This window comes from Canis lupus, chromosome 6, assembly GCF_003254725.2.
Source record: "Canis lupus dingo isolate Sandy chromosome 6, ASM325472v2, whole genome shotgun sequence".
Classification (NCBI taxonomy): Eukaryota; Metazoa; Chordata; class Mammalia; order Carnivora; family Canidae; genus Canis; species Canis lupus.
In genome coordinates, this window is record NC_064248.1 from 5,888,228 (window position 1) to 5,909,159 (window position 20,932).

The following is a 20,932-nucleotide window of genomic DNA, read 5'->3' on the forward strand; positions in this document are numbered from 1 at the left end:
GCAGAGGGAGAAGCAGGCTCTATGCAGGGAGCCTGATGTGGGACTCGATCCCGAGTCTCCAGGATCACGCCCTGGGCAGAAGGCAGGCGCTAAACCGCTGAGCCACCCAGGGATCCCCTTGTTCTCTGTGTCTTAAATAAATAAAATTAAAAAAATCTTTTTTCTTTTCTTTCTTTTTTTTTTTTTTAAAGGAAGGCATTGGGCTGGATTATCTCCGAAAGTCCCCCTCTGCCTATGAAAGCCTGGGCTTTAGTATAACCACATTTCAGAAAGATAAAAGAGTCAAAGTCTGAGTGTCTCAGGAAACAGCCCTATGAGTAAAATTCAGGGGATGTGCGCTGCCACTGGTTTAGTTCCTAGAATTCCCAGAAGGTATAGAAAATGCCAAATCTCCCGCCCCGGGTCACCTTGATCGGCCAATTCAAATTTCCTCCAAATACCACGCGGGAGGCGGCAGCAACCGAAACTCTAAACTGCCTCCGGTCCCTACCAGCAGGCGGGGGTTTCTTCCCTCCTTGGCTCGGCCGAGAAACTCATATTTTATTCATGAAAATCTGAGGCCCTGGGAGGCCTCGGCCTAAACAGGATGTAAATATTTGCGGGCGGTGGGGGAGAGGTGGTTTTTGAGCTGGGGCTGTCCTAAGCAGGGGACCTCCGGACGCCGCTTACTCGGGCCCGCCCACCTCCATCCCCTCTATAGGGTGGGTGTGGGGGGCATGTGCAGGCTGTACCCCTGACTGGGGCCCGGGTTTGGGACTCCAGTGCCCTCCGAGGGAGTCCCCTAACCTTCTGATCACCCCCCCCCGCCCCGCCCCATTCTCTTAATCCACAGGGTTCCTCCATCCGCCTTGCTGAGACTTAGCACTGGCTTCCTGGCGCTTGCGAGGCGCGTGGCCAGCTCCCCAGCCTCACCTGCCCTTCCTGCACCTGGACACCCTTTGTCTCGGCTGCGCGGAGTTCCCGCCATCCCCAGGCTGTACAGGTATTGCCCCGCGCTTGCTTCCACCGCTTGTTTGTCTGGACTTAACTTACCTCTTTGAGCTTTGACTTGTCTCCAAGACCCCCCTCCCCGAGTTTGCACGGACTACGCCCTCTTCTGGAACCCGGGCCGCCCCGCCTCTCGGGCTCCCCCGGGAGAATAACTCCTGCTCGGTTCTCAGGGCCTGGCCTGAGCATCACTTCCTGGAAGGAACTGTCCCTAATGCTTCTCCACCAGCTCTGAGCTCAGAGTCGCTCTCCTCCACCCGTGGCATCTGCCGTGCTGAGCGGAAGCCCTTCCTCATCTGTATCCCATACTGGGGACAGGGCCCTGACTTCGGTCCTGTTCACTAAATAAATATTTGTTGAATAAATGAACAGGTGGATGGATGGACGGACCCATAAAGACATGGTCCAATTACCGCCTGTGTCTGTGGCCATCTCTGACTTGCCGCTATCCCCAGCTGGCGCATCTGCACCTTGGATGGCGAAGCTTCTCTTTGGGGGCCTTTCACACCGCACCAGCTTGTCTCTAGCGTGTGTTCCCCCCACCCCACCCCACAGCCTGTGTACAGTGTCCCTGCACTGAGGGCACTTCCTGGGGCATAACAAGCTGCAATCTTGGTAGAATCTTGCAGGGTATCGAGGATTTCCGAAGTTATACCCTGCACCCCACAACCTCTGGCAAGATGCAAACATTCTTTCTGTGAGATGCACCTTCTTGGAATTGGGGCCCTTGGGGCTTCCCGAAGAATGTGGTATGCGCTCAAGCGCACAGGAGTGGGTGGGCATGCTCAGGCTATGCTTCACTTCGTGACTCCTTCAGGTAATGAGACCAGTGCTTGGCTATTTCTGGGATTAGGGAAAACAAAATACACCCCCAAACTGGAGTACCAGCAGGTCAGACTGGACCCAAGAGAAGCACCCCTTTGGCAGTGGAGGTGGTATTGAAATGGTGGGTGTGACCTCACACTGAGAATAATGTCCCGGGGAGATTGGTGCAGAAAGAAACGTCAAGCAGCCTAGGTGAGGTTTTAAAAATGCAGTTAGTCAACCCCAAATTGATCTGTGTAGACATGTGTTTTTTCTCAATTATAGGACTTCTTAGCTTAAAGTGGGCTCACTATCTAGCTGTCTGAATGTTCCAACACACAGAGAACCCAACAGGAAGTGAAAGAAAGAAAAGAAAAAAAAAGGAAGGAAGGAAAGAAAGGGAAGAAAGAAAGGAAAAGAAAAGAAAAGAAAAAGAAAAGAGAAGGTCCCACAGGAGCAGCCTAAAGGGCCTGTCCTGGCACTCACGTTTCTTCTGGGAGAATCTCCACACCCCCACTCCCACTGTGGTCCCTGCCTTTCTGGGTTCATTGAACTCTTGGAGCAGAAGTTCATTCCTGCTGTGTGCCCAGGCCCCCAGACCTACCCCATCAGAACCTCTATGGTGGCCTCCTGGCCTCGGCATTTGTGTCAAACCATCTCGGTGATTCTATGCAGCTACACTTGAGAAGCCTTGACCGGAGCTTCCCGAGACCGCATCTGTGTCCTGCTCCCAGCTAGTATGTCACTGTACCACACCTGATGTAGCAAGACTTTTACATAGAATTATTGTTTACTTCAGGGGCACCTGGCGTGTGGAGCGTGTGACTCTTGATCTCAGCGTTGTGAGTTTGGGCCCTATGGTGGGTGTAGAGATCACTTAAAATCTGAGGGGCACCTGGGTGGCTCAGTTAAGCACCTGATTCTTTTTTTTTTTTTTTTTTTTAAGCATCTGATTCTTGACTTTGGCTTGAGTCATGATCTCAGGGTCCTAAGATCAAGCCCTGTGCTGGACTCTGTGCTGGGTGTGGAGCCTGCTTAAGATTCTCTCTCTCTTTCTCCCTCTGCCTCTCTCTGCTTGCACTAAATAAATAAACAAATAAATAAATAAATAATCTGGAAAAAAACAACAACATTGAATTATTACTTTTTTTCCTGTAACTCTTTTTTGCATGGAGACTTTTTCTAGTTGGCATACATGAAGGACCTTTATTTTTTTCATTTTTATTTTTTTAAAGATTTTATTTATTCATGAGAGACAGAGAGAGAGAGGCAGAGACACAGGCAGAGGGAGAAGCAGGCTCCATGCAGGGAACCTGACATGGGACTCGATCCCAGGTCTCTAGGATCACACCCTGAGCTGCAGGCGGCGCTAAACTGCTGCACCACCAGGGCTGCCCAGGACCTTTATTTTTTAATGACTATGTAGTATGAATATAGCACAATTTACCTCCCCCTTCCACCTACAGATGGATTTCTCTATCATTTCCTGCTCTCCCCTGTTCTAAATTACCACAGTGAATATCGTCATACATATATCTGTGCATGTGTAAGCATTTCTGTAAGACGAGTTTCCAGAAGGAAATTCTGGGTCCTACAATATACACTTCTTTGTTTTAAGATTTATTTATTTGAGAGAAAGAGAGAGAGAGTGATCATGACTCAGGGGCAGGAAGGTAGAGGGAGAAGCAGACTCCTAGCTGCAGGGAGCCCCATGCAGGACTCCTGAGACCATGACCTTAGCCAAAGGCAGATGCTCAATTGACTGGGCCCCCCAGGCTCCCAAGAACCTACACCTTCTAAAGCACTGCTAGAGGGGCACCTGGGGAGCTCAGTTGGTTGAGCGTCTCCCTTAAAAAAAAAAAAAGATTTTATTTATTCAAGAGACAGAGAGAGAGGCAGAGACACAGGCAGAGGGAGAAGCAGGATCCATGCAGGGAGCCCGATGTGGGGCTTGATCCCAGGACCCTGGGATCACACCCTGAGCCAAAGGCAGACGCTCAACCACTGAGCCACCCAGGTGCCCTGAGCACCTGACTCTTGATTTTGGGTCAGATCATGGTCTCGTAGTCATGACGTCAGCCCTGCTTTGGGCTCTGAGTTCAGGTTGGAGTCTGCAGGAGATTCTTTCTCCCTCACCCTCTGACCCTTCCCCCCACTCATGCTCTCTACCTCTTTCTCAAATAAATAAGATCTTTAAAATAACTTCAAGGGATCCCTGGGTGGCGCAGCGGTTTAGCGCCTGCCTTTGGCCCAGGGCGCGATCCTGGAGACCCGGGATCGAATCCCACGTCGGGCTCCCGGTGCATGGACCTGCTGCTCCCTCTGCCTGTGTCTCTGCCTCTCTCTATCTCTCTCTGTGACTATCATAAATAAATAAAAATTTAAAAAAAATTAAAAAAAATAAAATAAAATAACTTCAAAAGAAAGTAAAAATTAAAGTGGCAATGATATATATATACATGTATGTTATATGTTACACTATGTATGTTACATGTAACATGCATATGTGCATATACATTTGCACACCACATTAACAACCAAACAGAAATACTCCTGGGAAGCCTGGCTGGGTCAGTTGGTGGAGCGTGCAACTCTTGATCTTGGGGTTGTGAGTTCGAGCCCCACATTGGGTGTAGAGATTATTTAAAAATGATAAAAAATCTTAAAAAAAAAAAAAGAGGGACACCTGGGTAGCTCAGTGGTTAGGCGTCTGCCTTTGCCTCAGATGGTGATCTCAGGGTCCCGGGATTGAGTCCCGCATCGGGCTCCCCGCCGGAAGCCTGCTTCTCCTCTGCCTGTCTCTGCCTCTCTGTTTCTCTTGAATAAATTTAAAAAATCTTTAAAAAAAAAAGAGGGATGCCTGGATGGCTCAGCAGTTGGGTGTCTGCTTTGGCTCAGGTCCTGGTCCTGGGATCCAGGATCGAGTCCCACATCCGGCTCCTCATGGGCAGCCTGCTTCAAATCAGCACTCCTATCCTGCATCAGCCAGTGATAGAGGAGGGATAACTGGACAGAACTGGAATGAGTGTGGTGCGCTGGTCCCCCATCCCTCAGCAGATTGAGAAGCAGCCACAGGAAGGCCAGGGCAGACACACTGAGTACAGGAAGAAGGGACAGCTTGGACGAATAAATAAATGGAACAAAATTAGAAGTAAGGAATCCAAACCTCCTCGTGGCCCAGGTTCTACAGTGTGGGGCAAATAGTTCCACCGCATGCTGCCTGTAGCCACGGGGTAGTGCCCACATCTCAGCACACAAATCCCACACCCACTGTACTGATCACCCTAAAGCACTGGGAAAAATTCTGTACCTTTTTTTTTCCCCTAAGAAGGCAAGGAAGTGTGTGAAGCAGTTTTCAGTTTCTCAACTGTTAAAATTTAACAAAATAGTTAAAATGAAAAACTTTGCATACAGAGGGCACTTAACCGGAACGTGTACTTACGTAGAACAGCTTGTCTCCTGAGAGGGTTATTAAACCACTGCTCTTCAGAATTTGCTTAAAGCAGGGCAGGCTCTCCTTGAAATCACCAGCCTTACCCACCCTAAAATGCCCTCTTGTGAGGAACAGTAAAGGTCTTTTAAAAGATGCATCTCAGGGTCATGTGTAGGTATCTCCCCTTGCCCCTCAAAGCCCAGGGTATCAGATCAGTGCTTTGCTGCTGAGGGGTGTAAACATTTAAAAATCAAGAGTTCTCTCTGGACACGTTTGCTCAGGTGTGTCGGATTTAAGCTTGAGCAAGCTTCCTTTGAATACTTAGTTCACAGGGCATCTCCCTGTGGGGCCTGGGCCACTCTGCTGAAGTGCTCTCCAGGTGTCACTTGTAGTGTGTGGGACGCCTGTACACCTGCCACGATGCTTGGACCATGACGCTCCTGTTAAACTAGCTTGGCATCACCTGCTGTGGTCAGAACAGAGTTCCCAGAACAGTGCTCATAAGGGGCTCGTCCTGTGGGGGCTTGCCTTGCGAGAGTCACATCGCAGCTCCACAGTGAGGACTGTCATTGTCAAATGGGCAGCCTTCTCTGAGATGCCTGTGAAAAGAGCCCAGCCAGAGATTACCCTGTGACCTCGTTAACCAGAATGACAGGGCAAGTCACACGCACAGAGATACACACCAGACCTGGGGAGAGACTCCAGGAGAGGTAGAGACAGGCATCTGGGGTACCAGATGTCCTCAGTTTCCACTTCTGTAATGGGGATGACAACCTCACAGAGGGAGTCAGTGTAAAGCCCTTTACCCAGGCCAATTGCTAGTTACGTTAGTAAACCTTAGTGGGGCCTGAAGGTCGTCACCAGCCCCACACTCACTGCGGGGACTACAGAGACAGTCGGCAGAGAGGCATCTGTCCAAGGTGGAAGGAGCAGGCCCACGGTGGGGAGTGGGACCGTTGAGTGGACCACAGGGCACATTTGTGTGCCAGCCTCATGGAATCTCAGTGGCCCGGAGTTTTCCCTTCTGTAATAATAATAGTACTTGATAATGGAGCAGCACTTTCTTCTCTATTCTTCTTTTATTTATTTTTAAAGATTTTTATTTATTTATGAGAGACAGAGAGAGAGAGAGGCAGAGGGAGAAGCAGACTCCATGCAGGGAGCCCGACGTGGGACTCGATCCTGGGACCCCAGGATTACTCCCTGGGCCGAAGGCAGGAGCTAAACTGCTGAGCCACCCAGGGATTCCCCTCTATTCTTCTTTTAAATATTTTTTATTTGAGGGAGAGAAAAAGAGTGCAAGGTGGGGGACAGAGGGAGAGGGACAAGCAGACTCCCCGCTGAGCAGGGAGACCAACAAAGAGGCCTCAACCCCAAGATCCTGGGATCACGACCTAAGCCAAATGCAGACGCTTAACCCCCTGAGTACCCAGGTACCCCCGGAGTAGCACGTTAAAATATTACCTCCTGGTACTGCTGGTACAGTAGTATACTACTGTACACTAGTATAGCCGATTGGGAAACAAGTGACAATTCATTTTTTAAAAAGATTTTATTTATTTATTCATGTTAGACACACACAGAGAGAGGCAGAGACACAGAGAGAGGGAGAAGCTGGCTCCATGCAGGGAGCCCGATGTGAGACTCCATCCTGACCCCAGGATCACGCCCTGGGGCCAAAGGCAGATGCTCAACCGCTGAGCCACCCAGGCGTCCCAACAAGTGACAATTCATACAGATGTGGGTTTGCCAGTGAGCCCTGAGACAACTTTTGTGCATTTAAAAATTTAGAAAGTTACAGATTTTCTTTTGACTTGTAAAGTTACAAATTTGAGAAACCTTATTCATGCTTTCAAGTTCACTTTACAAATCTTACTTTTCTTGAAGTGCCTGGGTGGCTTAGTCGGTGAAGCATCTGACTCTTGATCTCAGATCAGGTCTTGATCTCAGGGTCATGAGTTCAAGCCCTGCATTGGGCTCCATGCTGGGTGTGAAGCCTGCTTAAAACAAATAACATGGGCATCCTGGGTGGCTCAGCGGCTTGTGCCGCCTTCAGCCCAGGGCGTGATCCTGGAGTCCCGGGATGGAGTCCCATGTGGGCTCCCTGCATGGAGCCTGCTTCTCCCTCTGCCTGTGTCTCTGCCTCTCTCTGTGTGTGTCTCTCATGAATAAATAAATATTAAAAAAAAACAACAACAATCCTTTTCTTTTCATAACTCTAGTGAATTTTGACATTTATTGACTTATACCATTATTATTGGCATTATTATTTTAAGTAATCTCTATTCCTAATGTGGGGCTCAAACTTAGAAACCGGAGATCAAGAGTTGCATGCTCTTCCAATTGAGCGAGCCAGGCACCTTTTGATGATTGATATTTTTAAAGGCTTTTTTAGATATAGCATAATTAAAATCTCTCAAACATTTTTTTTTCTAAGATTTTATTTATTTATTCATGAGAGACAGAGAGAAAGAGGCAGAGACACAGGCAGAGGGAGAAGCAGACTCCCTGCAGGGAGCTTGATGTGGGACTCGATCCCAGGACTTCAGGATTGCGCCCTGGGCCAAAGGCGGCTAAACCACTGGGCCACCCAGGGATCCCCCTTGGATTCTGTTTATATAAAATGTCCAGAATAGGCAAATCCATAGAGTCGGAAAGCAGATTACTGGAGAGGCTGGAGGAAGGGGCAGATGATGACCGTTGATGGGTCTAGGGTTGCTTTTTGAAGCGATGAGGTACTTTGGAATTTGTGTGGATGACTGCTCAATTTTGTGAATATATTTTAAAACTACTGAAATAGTTTTAGAAACTATTTTAGAAATAGTAGAATAGAAACTATTCTATTAGAATACTCTACTATTTAGTAGAAACCTAAACTAACTAAACTAAAACTCTACTATTAGAATAGTAGAATAGAAACTACTGAAGCCTGCTTCCCCCTCTACCTATGTCTCTGCCACTCTCTCTCTCTCTCTCTCTCCTGTTTCTCATGAATAAATAAAATCTTTATTTACCCTCTCTCAAACATTTTAAACTACATTTATAAATTTAATTGTCCAATTTCCTTTAAGTTTCTTAGTTTTCTGACAAACCTAAGTTCTTAAATATATCCTATAAATCTATTAAACAGAATATGTTGAATCTCAAGTTCCCTTAAATATTGTAATACAAAAAAATAATATTGTAATACTATTTATAATTTAATAAGATTTTAACCTAAAATCACAAGTTTAATTTTTTTTAAAGGTCTTATTTATTCATGAGAGACACAGAGAGAGGCAGAGACACAGGCAGAGGGAGAAGCAGGCTCCACGCAGGGAGCCTGATGTGAGACCCAACCCCGGGACTCCGGGATCACGCCCTGAGCTGATGGCAGGCGCGCAACCGCTGAGCCACCCTGGTGCTCTCCCACAAGTTTAATTTAATTCAGTTTTACATTTTATTTTTTAAAAATATTAAAAAAAATATTTTATTTATTTATTTGAGAGAGAGAGCAGAAGCAGGGGGAAGGGCAGAGGGAGGAGGAGAAGTAGACTCTCCACTGAGTGGGGAGCCCCATGTGGGGCTTGATCCCAGGACCCTGGGATCATGACTTGAGCCAAAGGCAAACATTTAACTGACTGAGCCACCCAGGCGCCCCTACATTTTATTTCATTTTATTTAAAAAAAAATTTATTTACTGGGATCCCTGGGTGGCGCAGCGGTTTAGCGCCTGCCTTTGGCCCAGGGCGCGATGCTGGAGACCTGGGATCGAATCCCGCGTCGGGCTCCCTGCATGGAGCCTGCTTCTCCCTCTGCCTGTCTCTCTGCCTCTCTCTCTCTCTCTCTGTGACTATCATGAATAAATAAATGAAATCTTTAAAAAAAAATTTATTTACTTATTCAAGAGGGAGAGAGAGAGAGTGGGGGAGTGCAGAGGGATAGGAACAAGCAGAACTATTGGATGAGCATGGAGCCCAACGCAGGGCTCCATCCACAACCCTGAGATCTCAACCTGAGCCAAAACCAAAAGTCCGACGTTTAATCAACTGAGCCACTCAGGCGCCCTTCAATTTTACATTTTAGGTTAGAATTATAAAGTTCCCTTGGTAGACACTAGTATGCCAACTTCTCTTTAGCATTTCAAATCCTTAAAATACTAAATATATAACGATCATACATGAATGCTACAGAAAAATACTAATGCAAAATTTTTACTTAGGTCACCATGTTTGTATTTCTGAAACTCCCTGGGATTATTCATTTATTAAAAAAAATATTTACCAGGCAGCCCAGTGGCTCAGCAGTTTAGTGCCGCCTTCAGCCCAGGACGTGATCCCGGAGACCTGGGATCGAGTCCCACGTCGGGCTCCCTGCATGGAGCCTGCTTCCCCCTCTGCCTGTGTCTCTGCCTCTCTCCTCTCTCTCTCCTCTCTGTTTCTCATGAATAATAAAATCCTTAAAATATATATATATTTACCAATGACACCTGAAACTAATGTAACATTGTGTATCAACTACTACACTAAAAAAAAAAAAAAAGAAAAAAGATAGGAAAAAATTTTTAAATATTTTATTTATTTTTATTTTTATTCATGGGAGACACAGAGAGAGAGGCAGAGACAAACGCAGAGGGAGAAGCAGGCTCCATGCATGGAGCCCAACACGGGACTTGATCCCAGGTCTCCAGGATCAGGCCCTGGGCTCAAGGCAGCGCTAAACCACTGAGCCACCTGGGCTGCCCCAGAAAGATATTCTAATGATCCTTATTAAATTGAAGATGCTCTTGCTTAGGACCTAGCAATTCTATTTCTATCTATGCTAGAGAAATTATCTAATAAGCACAATGGAGGGGCACCTGGGTGACTCAGTCAGTTAAGTGTCTGACTCTTGATTTCTGCTCGGGTCATGATCGTTGTGAGATCAAGACCTGTGCCAGGCACCGAGCCTGCTTAAAATTCTTTCTCTCCCTCTCCTTCTACCCCTCCCCCTCCAGGGCTCAGACCACCCAGTGTAGATCCAGGCTCCCCGCTACCTGCCAAGAGACCTTAGGAACAAAGCTTGACCCCTCTGTGCCTTGGGTTCCTCTTCTGTAAAGTGGAGGTAGAAGAGAGAAGACAAAAGAATGGGGTGGAGAGCTTTAGCAGTATCCTAATGTTTTATTTCCATTTTAAAAAAAGAGGAACATTTTAACATCTGTCTTGGTGGATAAGTATATGAATGTTGATACTATTTTCAGTACATTTATTTCATATGTTTTATAGTTTTAAATTTAGAGGTTAAAAGATCACAAAACAGGGCAACCTGGGTGGCTCAGCGGTTTAGCGCCGCCTTTGGCCCAGGGCCTGATCCTGGAGATCCAGGATCGAGTCCCATGTTGGGATCCTTGCATGGAGCCTGCTTCTCCCTCTGCCTGTATCTCTGCCTCTCTCTCTCTCTCTCCCTGTGTTTCTCATGAATAAATAAAATCTTAAAAAAAAAAAAAAGAAAGAAAAAGAAAAAGATCACAAGACAGGGGCCCCTGGGTAACTCAACTGGCTAAGTGTCTGCCATAGGCTAAGGTCACGATCCCAGGATCCTGGGATTGAGCTCCAAGTCAGGCTCCCTGCTCAGTGGAGTCTGTTTCTCCTCCTCCCTCTGCCCCTACCCCCGGTCATGCTCTCTCTCTCTCTCTCTCAATCTCAAATAAATTTTAAAAAATATGATTTTATTATTTTTTGAAGATTTTATTTATTTATTCATGAGAGACACACAGAGGCAGAGACACAGGCAGAGGGAGAAGCAGGCTCCCTGTGGGGAGCCTGATGCAGGACTTGATCTCAGGACCCTGAGCTGAAGGCAGCTGTTCAACCATTGAGCCACCCAAGTGCCCCTAAATAAAACATTTTTTTTTTAAAAAGATCACAAAACCAAACAAACACATCCTACTCTTTTCTTTAAGTTTTTAGTTTTAATTACAATGTTGTTAACATACAGTGTTACATTAGTGTCACAAGTACAATATTGTGATTCAACAATTCTGTACATTACTCAGTGCTCATCATGAAAAGCGACATATAGTTTTCTCTACAAGCACCCTTGCCTCCTTCCATGCCACTTACCACATTGCAACCAGAGACTTAAAACATAAACTGGGCCTTATTGGGGCACCTGGGTGGCTTGGTCGGTTGATTGTCCAATTCTTGGTTTTGGCTTAGGTCATGATCTCAGGGCCCTGGGATTGAGCCCTGCATTGGGCTCTGGGCTCAATGAAGAGTCTGCTTGAGATTCTCTCCCTTGTCTGCCCCTCCCCCTCCTAGTACTCTGTCTCTACAATAAACATTTTTTTTTAAATAAAGATTCTATTTATTTATTCATGAGAGACACAGAGAGAGTGGCAGAGACATAGGCAGAGGGAGAAGCAAATTCCCACAGGGAGCCCAATGCCGGATGCAATCCCAGGATCACGACCTGAACCGAAGGCAGACACTTAACCACTGAGCCACCGATGTGCCCCTACAGTAAATAAATCTTAAACAAAACAAAAACTGGGCCTTGTTTCTTTTACCTAACATTTCTCTCGTCCTGCACAATCTGGCTCCTGTAGGCCTCTTCTCTCTCCAACACTGATTCGTACTTACCCTGGATCCTCCAGCCATTGTGTGGTCATTGTGTCTGTCAGGTCTTGTTAGGCCATGGGGATATGGCGGTGACCAGGATGGAGAGAGCTCCTGTTCTTAAACAGCTGCCATTTTAGGGAGGAAACAAATACTAAACAAAGCAATAAATCCAGATAATTGTGAGTACAATACAGAAATAAACAGGGTCTCAGGAGAGCAAAGCCAACAGGCACTCAGCTCTCAGATTCAGAGTTCAGATCTCAGGTCAAATGCCCCCTGATAGGTGGTACCCTATCACTGCAATCAGGTCCTTATTCTTATTCTTATTATCTTATTATTCTAACATTTAACCAGAATTATAAGTAAATAAACATCTGCTTGGCTGCTTGGTGTGTTTCCCTCCCTACAAAGTCAGCTCTTTGAGGGTGGAAGCTTGCCCTCTCCATGCAAGTGGCTGTAGGCACTCAGTCAATATTCGTGAAAGACAGAAACCAGGAATGAGGCTAAATGATTTCTACCAGTTTCCAAATTCCATGAATATAATCAGAGCAACTCCTGAGGACAAATGTTACCCAAACAACAAATCCTTACACTGTAGGTATGTTTAGGATATATACCTTTTCACTACATGATGAGCCTTTTAATACTGAAAATGCTAATAAGAATGTTAGAAAAATTCTAAGGATGATGGAACACTGCAGCATCTGAGAGTTAACAATTATTTCAGTGGCAGCATCACCACTTAAAAAACAAACAAACCAGCTACAATTCATCAAGAAACCCACTGGAAAACAAAATGTGATTTTTTAAAAAAATTCAGGATAAGCAAGGCAAATGGCATCAAGTAGGCTCGATATTCTGGGGCAGTGAAGGGTACCAGTGGATGGAAAGCAGGTGTATAGGGTAGTCCTGGTCTTGAGATGCCACCCGATTTTCAACTCTACGACCTGTGTCATCATTGGGGAATTGGGCTACACTCTAGTGATCAAAGTCATGGTGTCATTTTAACCAAGATTTGTTGCCTGTCCCATCTAACAATTTATGAGAATGCTCTGGCTTTCAGTAAAGGAGTTGTTCTTTCTTTTCTTTTTTCTTTTCTTTCCTTTTTTTTTTTTTTTTTTTTTTTACAGAGGGAGAGAGAGAATGAACAGTGGGAGGAGTAGAGGGAGAGAGAGAATCCCAAGCAGACTCCACACTGAACACAGAGCCTGATGCAGGGCTTGATGTCACAACCCTCAGATCATGACCTGAGGTGAAATCAAGACTCAAGAGGCTTACCCAGCTGAGCCACCCAGGCACCCCAAGAATTTTGTTTTCTGTCTTTTGTTCTCCTTTCCATGCCCTTCGTCTTTTGTATAACTAACTGCCCTGGTGAGGTTAAGAGTCAGGGAGCTTAGCCTAGGTGCAGATTCAATTTCCTGGGATTTTGCAGATTTGTTAGAAGAGGAGGAATTCACTTGGGCTTGCCCTTGACCTTTCCTTTGGTTTGTTGCTTGACCTGTGGTTTCCCCAACATGCCCTGCCCCCCCCCCCCCCCCCCCCCGCCCCCGTGGCTGCTGTATGGCCTACAGGAATAGCTGGAGTTGGGATCCCTGGGTGGCACAGCGGTTTGGCGCCTGCCTTTGGCCCAGGGCGCGATCCTGGTGACCCGGGATCGAATCCCACATCGGGCTCCCGGTGCATGGAGCCTGCTTCTCCCTCTGCCTGTGTCTCTGCCTCTCTCTCTCTCTGTGACTATCATAAATAAGTAAAAAAAATTAAAAAAAAAAAAAAAGGAATAGCTGGAGTTTTTAAACTCTGAGCTCTGTTTGGGATCAAGTCCAACAAGTCACAGAAGGCTCAATATAAAGAAGCCCTGTTATACAGTTCTGCCCCAAAGGTCACCTCCTTCTCTGATTCTCCTGGCATCCTAAGTGTATCAGCAAATGCAGAGTCCTGTGGGTGCCAACAGGCCTCCTGTAGAGTGGGAATTTTGGAAAAGAACCATGAGAGAGTTAAGAATTATATATGGTTTTCTGTATTTATTGAAAATGATTTATTTGTAAGCTGTGTATATGGTGGAAGGGGTGTGTGTGTGTGTGTGTGCAATAGCTGACAGTAAGGAAAATATTAATTTCATCACGTGGAAAACACCCCAGGGAAAACCATGAAAAAGACATTTCAAGAAGAGTTTCTATTTCAAGAAAATTTGTATCTTCTCTGGAGAAATAGAGGATCTTTGAACAGCGATTTCTGAAACAGGCAGGATGGTTCAAAGGAGAATGGAAGAAGGAGAGCCAACTTCAAGCTTCCCCTGCCCCCAAATCATATAAAAGGGAAAAAGAAAAACACTAAGTTCTGAACCTGGAAACTTTAGTAATTACCACCAAAGAGAACAAACTGCTTCAGGATTTGAGTCATTTGTGGTTCCTGCCCAACTGGCAAGAAGTTAAACAGAATGAGAAATCATGTGTTCCCATCCATCTCACAGAACACAATTGTAAGTTGTGCCCACTGCTTCTAACTCGCTAGCCTGGGTGCAGAACCGGAATGAGCAGTTAGCGGACAGAAACTCGGCATTTACTATGTGCAAAGGAAGGAACCAGGCATTAGGCTGCAGGCACTTTTCTTCTCATGGAGCTGACCACTCAGGTTAGAAAGAGGGAGCAGAGAATTCACATGTGAAAAGTGAATATAACAGCAATATTGTGTTCTCCAATAAATGTCTGTAATTGGGGAAAGAAAACTGAAAGGTAAGGATAAAAATTGGACAAAATCACGTGATCTAGATTTTGGAGCCCATGATGATTTGAATGACATCAATCACCTAGAAGACAAGGTCTTCTACCAAAACGTATAGAGATTTTAACTGGTGATGGCAGGAAAACAGCCAATGGAGTTCTGATCGCCTTCTGGTGAAAGCAAACCAGTTCCTCACAGCTGACCCAAACTGTTGTGAAAACATGGATCCTCACTGTTCATTAAAGACCTTCAAATCGAACAATTACCGAGCACCAGTCCTTGTACTAAGCAAATAGGGATAGAGATAAATGGGCCCCAATTCTTCTCTTCGATTTGGCCATGAAAGCCAGTTTTTTTTTAAACCAATTCTTTTTTTGCTTTTATAAGTATTTTTTTTAATTTACTTATTCAGAGAGAGAAAGAGACTGAGAGGCAGAGACACAGGCAGAGGGAGAAGCGGGCTCCATGCAGGGAGCCCGACGCGGGACCTGATCCTAGGTCTCCAAGATCAGACCCCGGGCTGCAGGCCGCGCCAAACCGCTGTGCCACCAGGGGTGCCCGAAAGCCAGTTTTTAACCCGAAATTATGGTGAAATATGGTAAATGCAACACAATAGAATTTTTAAAAATTTTATTTATTTATTCATGAGAGAGAGGCAGGGACACAGGTAGAGAGAGAGAAGCTGGCTCCATGCAGGGAGCCTGATGTGGGACTGGATCCCAGGACTCCAGGATCACGCCCTGGGCATGAAAGGCAGGCGCTCAACTGCTGAGCCACCCCCATCAATACAACAGAATTTTACACGAGGGGCACCTGGGTGTAAAATTGGCTCAGGTCGTGATCCTGGGGTCCTGGGCTCAAGCCCCACATCAGGCTCCCTGCATGGAGCCAGCTTCTCCCTCTGCCTGTGTCTCTCCGTCTGTCTGTGTCTCTCATGAATAAAGAAAATCTTTAAAACATTTTTTTTTCCTAATCCAAACAATACAATATTATACCAATTGCTTTGGCAGCATGGTGGGGAATGAATCCTGGCTGGACCACCTACAGCCTAAATGACATGGGACAAATGATCCAATCATTCTCCAGCCTGCTTCTGTGGATAATTAGGAGTATCCGCCTTGGGTCTGGTGCACAGCGAGTGCGTAGTAAACGACAGTCATTGTTCATTATCTTTATTATTCATCATTTTTAAAAAGGATTTTTATTTATTTATTATGATAGTCACACAGTGAGAGAGAGAGAGAGAGAGAGGCAGAGACACAGGCAGAGGGAGAAGCAGGCTCCGTGCACCGGGAGCCCGACGCGGGGCTCCATCCCGGGTCTCCAGGGTCGCGCCCTGGGCCAAAGGCAGGCGCCAAACCGCTGCGCCACCCAGGGATCCCTATTATTCATGATTATTAGGACATTTGGGCTTTGCGATTGAAGATTACTTCAATAGGGCGAAACCCCGGCGCAAACAATGCTCAAAGCATTCGGGCATATGGAGCACCCATGTTTCCGGAATGAAACGCGGTCACATCCCAGAGGGGACAGCAAGTCCCACCTCGCAGCACCGTGAGAACGCCCCGACCTCAAACGCCAAGCGCCAGGGCGCGGGAGCCCACCGCACGGGAACCGCCGCTTCCACCCGGACACCCGAGCGATCGGGACCGCAGGGCACGGCCCACACGTCAGTCGGGGTCCCCGTCCGAGTCCGCGTGGGCCCGCCGGGGCGCAGCCGGATGCCCCTACGCCCCCCGCCCCCCGGGCTGCCCGGGCGCCGCCGCCGCCGCCGCTCCAGACCCACAGCGCCGACCGGGCCTCCCACACAAATCGCACAGAGACGCAAACCGCCGAACGTCCCCTCCTGGAGCGACTTGCCTTCTCGGCGTCGATGCGATCCGGCCTAACCTTCCGTTCATTAGCCGTCTGGACGCCGGGGCTCCCGTAGCCACCCGCACCCCCCAACCCCGGGCCGCGGCCGGGCGCTCTGCGCAGGCGCGAGAGGCGCTGGCCTCGGCTTCCGCGGCGGCCCGGCGGCCCTCGGGGGCTGGGGCGGGGCCTACGTGATGGCGTCATGGGGCGGGGCCTCCGGCGCGGGAAGAATGGAGGTGCAGGAGAGCGGCGGTGGCGCGGGGGAGCGCGGGCCCCAGGACCCTCCGCCCGCCTCCAGCAAGGCCCCGGGCAGCGCCGGCCACTACGAACTGCCGTGGTGAGGGCCCCGCCCTAAGTGATGGGTGCTCTGGGCGTGTGGTGGGCGCGTTGGCGGGCCGTGTCCTGCGGGAACTCAGGGGCGGGAGGCCGCGGGGTGGCACCGAGTAGCTGCGGATTTGGAGAAGGCCCCGCCTGGGCTGCGCGGTGGGCGGTCTGAACTCTGGAAGCGGGTTCTAATTGTGCTAATTGCGGTCGTCGCCGCCCCCTCAGCGCCTGGCGGGAAGCGTCGCGTGCGGGGTCGGTCGGAACTCGGGGTGGTGTGCTGCAGGCGCGTCCTGGGCACCGAGAGCAGCAGGTGACCTGGACAGCCACCTGCCACGGGCGCAGGTGTGGTGTGGGCCATCCCCTTCGGGCCCACTCCTCCATCCTCCTTGAGTGCCCATCCCTCCAACCCACCCCTCTCCTGACCACATACCTAAATGGAGAGCAGTACACCTTCCTGGCCCATCCATCCACGGCTGCACTGTCCAGTCCCCCAGCCACTGGCCCCTTGAGGCCGTTGAGAGCAATGGAAATGAGGCTGGTCCGAATGGGGATGGGCTGATGGTGTACAAAATACACCCGATTTCCAGAACTTAGTATAAAAAAAAATCTCATTCGTAATTATTACATTGATTACATGTTGAAAATGATAATCTTTTGAATATATTAGGGTCAGTAAATTGTTAATAAAATTAACTTTCACCCATTTTTACTTAAATAAAAACAGTTTTTAAAATTTATTTCAGAGAGGGAGAGAGAGAGAGAGAGAGAGAGCGCGTGCACGCACAGCGAGGCGGGGGTGAGAAGCAGACTCCCCACTGATCCCAGAACCTGGATGCAAAGCTCTATCCCAGGACCAGAAGATCATGACCTGAGCCAAAGGCATAGGCCTAACCAACTGAGCCACCCAACTGCCCCTCATTTTACTTCTTTTGTTTTTTTAAAGATTTCGTTTATTCATGAGGGACACAGAGAGAGGCAGAGACACAGGCAGAGGGAGAAGCAGGCACCACGTAGGGAGCCTGATGTGGGACTCGATTCTGGGTCCCCAGGATCAGGCCCTGGGCTGAAGGCTGCGCTAAACCGTTGAACCCCCCGGGCTGCCCTCATTTTAGTTTTTAATGTGGCCACAGAAAGTGTAAAATTACACATGTGGCTTGAGTTATATTTTTTTTACGCACAACACTACTTTACATGCTTAGGATACTTCATTATACAAAACACTCTGCTGGGGCATCTGGGTGGCTCAGTGGTTGAGCATCTGCCTTCCGCTCAGGTCATGATCCTGGGGTCCTGGGATCGAGTACCGCATCAGGCTCCCTACATGGAGCCTGCTTCTCCCTCTGCCTGTGTCTCTGTCTCTCTCTGTGTGTCCCTCACAAATAAATAAATAAAATCTTTAAAAAACAAAACAGGGATCCCTGGGTGGCGCAGCGGTTTGGCGCCTGCCTTTGGCCCAGGGCGCGATCCTGGAGACCCGGGATCGAATCCCACGTCGGGCTCCCAGTGCATGGAGCCTGCTTCTCCCTCTGCCTATGTCTCTGCCTCTCTCTCTCTCTGTGACTATCATAAATAATAAATAAAAATTTATTATTTTTTTTTTTTTTTTTTTTTTTTTTTTTTTTTTTAATTTTTATTTATTTATGATAGTCACAGAGAGAGAGAGGCGCAGAGACACAGGCAGAGGGAGAAGCAGGCTCCATGCACCGGGAGCCCGATGTGGGATTCGATCCCAGGTCTCCAGGATCGCGCCCTGGGCCAAAGGCAGGCGCCAAACCGCTGCGCCACCCAGGGATCCCTAAAAAAATAAATAAATAAAATAAAAAACAAAACACTGCTGCCATGAGCTTCCATTTCATGGGGAAAGAATAAAGAATAAACCCAATAGATATGCAGTATATTTGATGATGATAGGTGGCATAAAGTAAAATGACCGTGGTGGTCAGTGACGGCCTTTAATGAGATAATTTCAGCAAAGACCTGAACTCAGGAGTGAGCCATGTGGTGATGTGGAGAAAGCTTTCAGGCAGGAGGAGCCCCTGTGAAGGCCCTGAAGGAGGAGCATGTTTGCCATGTTCATAGTCCAGTTCAAATTTCAGCGCCTGACATTCCAAGTGTTGGCTCTCTCCCTCTTCTGAGCTTCCACAGCCCTTGGTTTATATAACCGGTTTAGCACTATAGCACTATATTTGCTAAGCTCTATGTGCTTGTTGATAGGAAAAGCCTTTATTCATTCATTCATTCATTCATTCATTTCATTGTTTATTTTAAAGATAAACATTTATTTATTTATTTACTTATTTGACAGAACACAAGCAGGGGCAGTGGCAGGCAAGAGAGGGAGAAGTAGGCTCCCCGCTGAGCGGAGAGCCTGACATGGGGGTTGATCCCAGGAATCATGACCTGAGCCTAAGGCAGACACTTTACCAACCTGAGCAACCCAGGCACCCAGGAAAAGCCTTTAGAGCAAGAACGATGTCTTGCTTGTTTCTCTACCTTCCTCTTTTCTGCCCTTAAGGTCTCAAATTCCTTATATGGTGCTCAGCACCTGGAAAGGACTGAATATAAACAAGAAATGAGTAGGAACAAGCATGCTCCATCTGCTGGTCTTGGAGGAGAGCTCTTTATTTACTGTAGTATGTGACAAACAAGCTTCTTTGCACTTAGCTGCTTCTGGAGCAGAACCAATACCTGCAGGGACTGCAAGCTGAGGGTAAATCAGAGAGTACAGTCAAGGGCAGAGGAAGTGTTGATGGTCAAATCATTGCAAATCTATGCCACTTCTGTTCTCAGAGCTAGAGAAAGTCATAACATAGCTTGCTTTATTTGAAAAGAGAGAAGTGTTGAGGTGCCTGGGTGGCGCAGTCGGTTCAGCATCTGACTCTTGATTTCTGCTCAGGTCCTGATCTCAGGGTCATGAGATCCAGCCCTTCTTGGGCTCTGGGCTCCAGGGAGTCTGCATGGAATTCTCTCCCTTTGCCCCTCCCCCAGCTCATGTGCACGTATGCCCGTTTGTGTGCATGTGTTTTCAAATAAATAAATCTTTAAAAAGAAAGAAATGTTGATCTGAGAAAGCCACTAGCCTGTCCACATAGCCTCATAGGATCACAGGATAGGCTTATGATTTCTGTCTAGCCAGCCCTGCTGTGCACCTGGCACAAGTGTGCAGGAACTGGCAGGTAAGGGATGAGAAGGGGGCTGGGTTGCACCATGTCTGTCAGATTGGATGATATCAGTGCCGCATGTACTGAGCTTCTGTTGTGACGGGCAGACCGGGCTGCTGCAGTGTCCCATTGCTCCAGATGGCCCACTCTGGCCCTTCTCCAGCAACAACAGGTGTGTCTCTGCCGTGGCGGGTTTGAACCCTGTGGTGTACAATCCTTAGGCACTTTTCAAAGGGCACTTGGGTACCTTTTTAAATGTAAAACCTACAACATTTACTGTATTTAAATTGAATGTATACAGTCTTCTGACAAAGATCTCAGGATTGCCCTTTAGTGCTTGTTCTTGGGCAGAGTGAAAATAGTCATGTCAACATCTTTATGCATTTTCTTAAAAACAGGGTTGAAAAATACAGGCCAGTAAAGTTGAATGAAATTGTCGGGAATGAAGACACAGTGAGCAGGCTGGAGGTGAGTGATTTTTTTTTTTAAGAGATGATCTTATGTCACATCATGGTTTTGAAAAGCTTGAGGCATTTGGAGGAAGGCTGCCAAGATAGTGGGGTGGGGTGAACCATGAATCCAGATTGAGGGATTGAGAGATAGTCTGTTTGGAGAAGACTGGAAACCATGGTGTCTAACTTCACATGTTTCAAGCACTAGGTTATTGGGGTGGGGTTCTCTGACCTATGGTTCTAGAGCCGGGATGGCAAACCTTTTCTGTAAAGGCCAACTGGAAGATATCTGAGACTTTAGTAAACTGTATAATGCCTTTGTCCAATAATCTTAATTTTTTAAACAATCCTTTAAAAACATAAAAATTGGGCCGCCTGGGTGGCTCAGTCAGTTAAGCATCTGCTTTCAGCTCAGGTCACTCACGATCTTGGTCCTGGGATTGCGCCCAGCATCTGGCTCCTTGCTCAATGGGGGAATCTGCTTCTCCCTCTCCCTCTGCCCTTCCCCCTTCGCTGCTTGTGTTCTCTCTCAAATAAATAAGTAAAATCTTAAAACAAAACAAAACAAAACAAAATCATTCCTAGCTAGGAGGCTTATAAAAACAGGTCCAGGGGCAC

General features: G+C 47.5%; 1 protein-coding gene across 6 annotated transcripts in view; it reads left to right on the forward strand.

Moving 5' to 3' along the window:
* Nucleotides 1-438: 438 nt before the first annotated feature.
* RFC2 (replication factor C subunit 2) overlaps nt 439-20,932 on the forward strand; it is a 38,836-nt gene continuing 18,342 nt past the window's right edge. For 3 of the 6 annotated variants that reach the window (XM_025425777.3, XM_025425781.3, XM_025425779.3), the window contains exons 1-3: nt 439-588; nt 833-982; nt 20,261-20,330. In XM_025425777.3, coding sequence (XP_025281562.1) covers nt 587-588; nt 833-982; nt 20,261-20,330 — 222 coding nt within the window. In that variant the 5' untranslated portion in view covers nt 439-586. Of the gene's footprint in view, nt 589-832; nt 983-16,556; nt 16,715-20,260; nt 20,331-20,932 lie in introns of those variants that run through there. The other 3 variants (XM_025425778.3, XM_035718258.2, XM_025425780.3) reach the window with 1 other exon arrangement.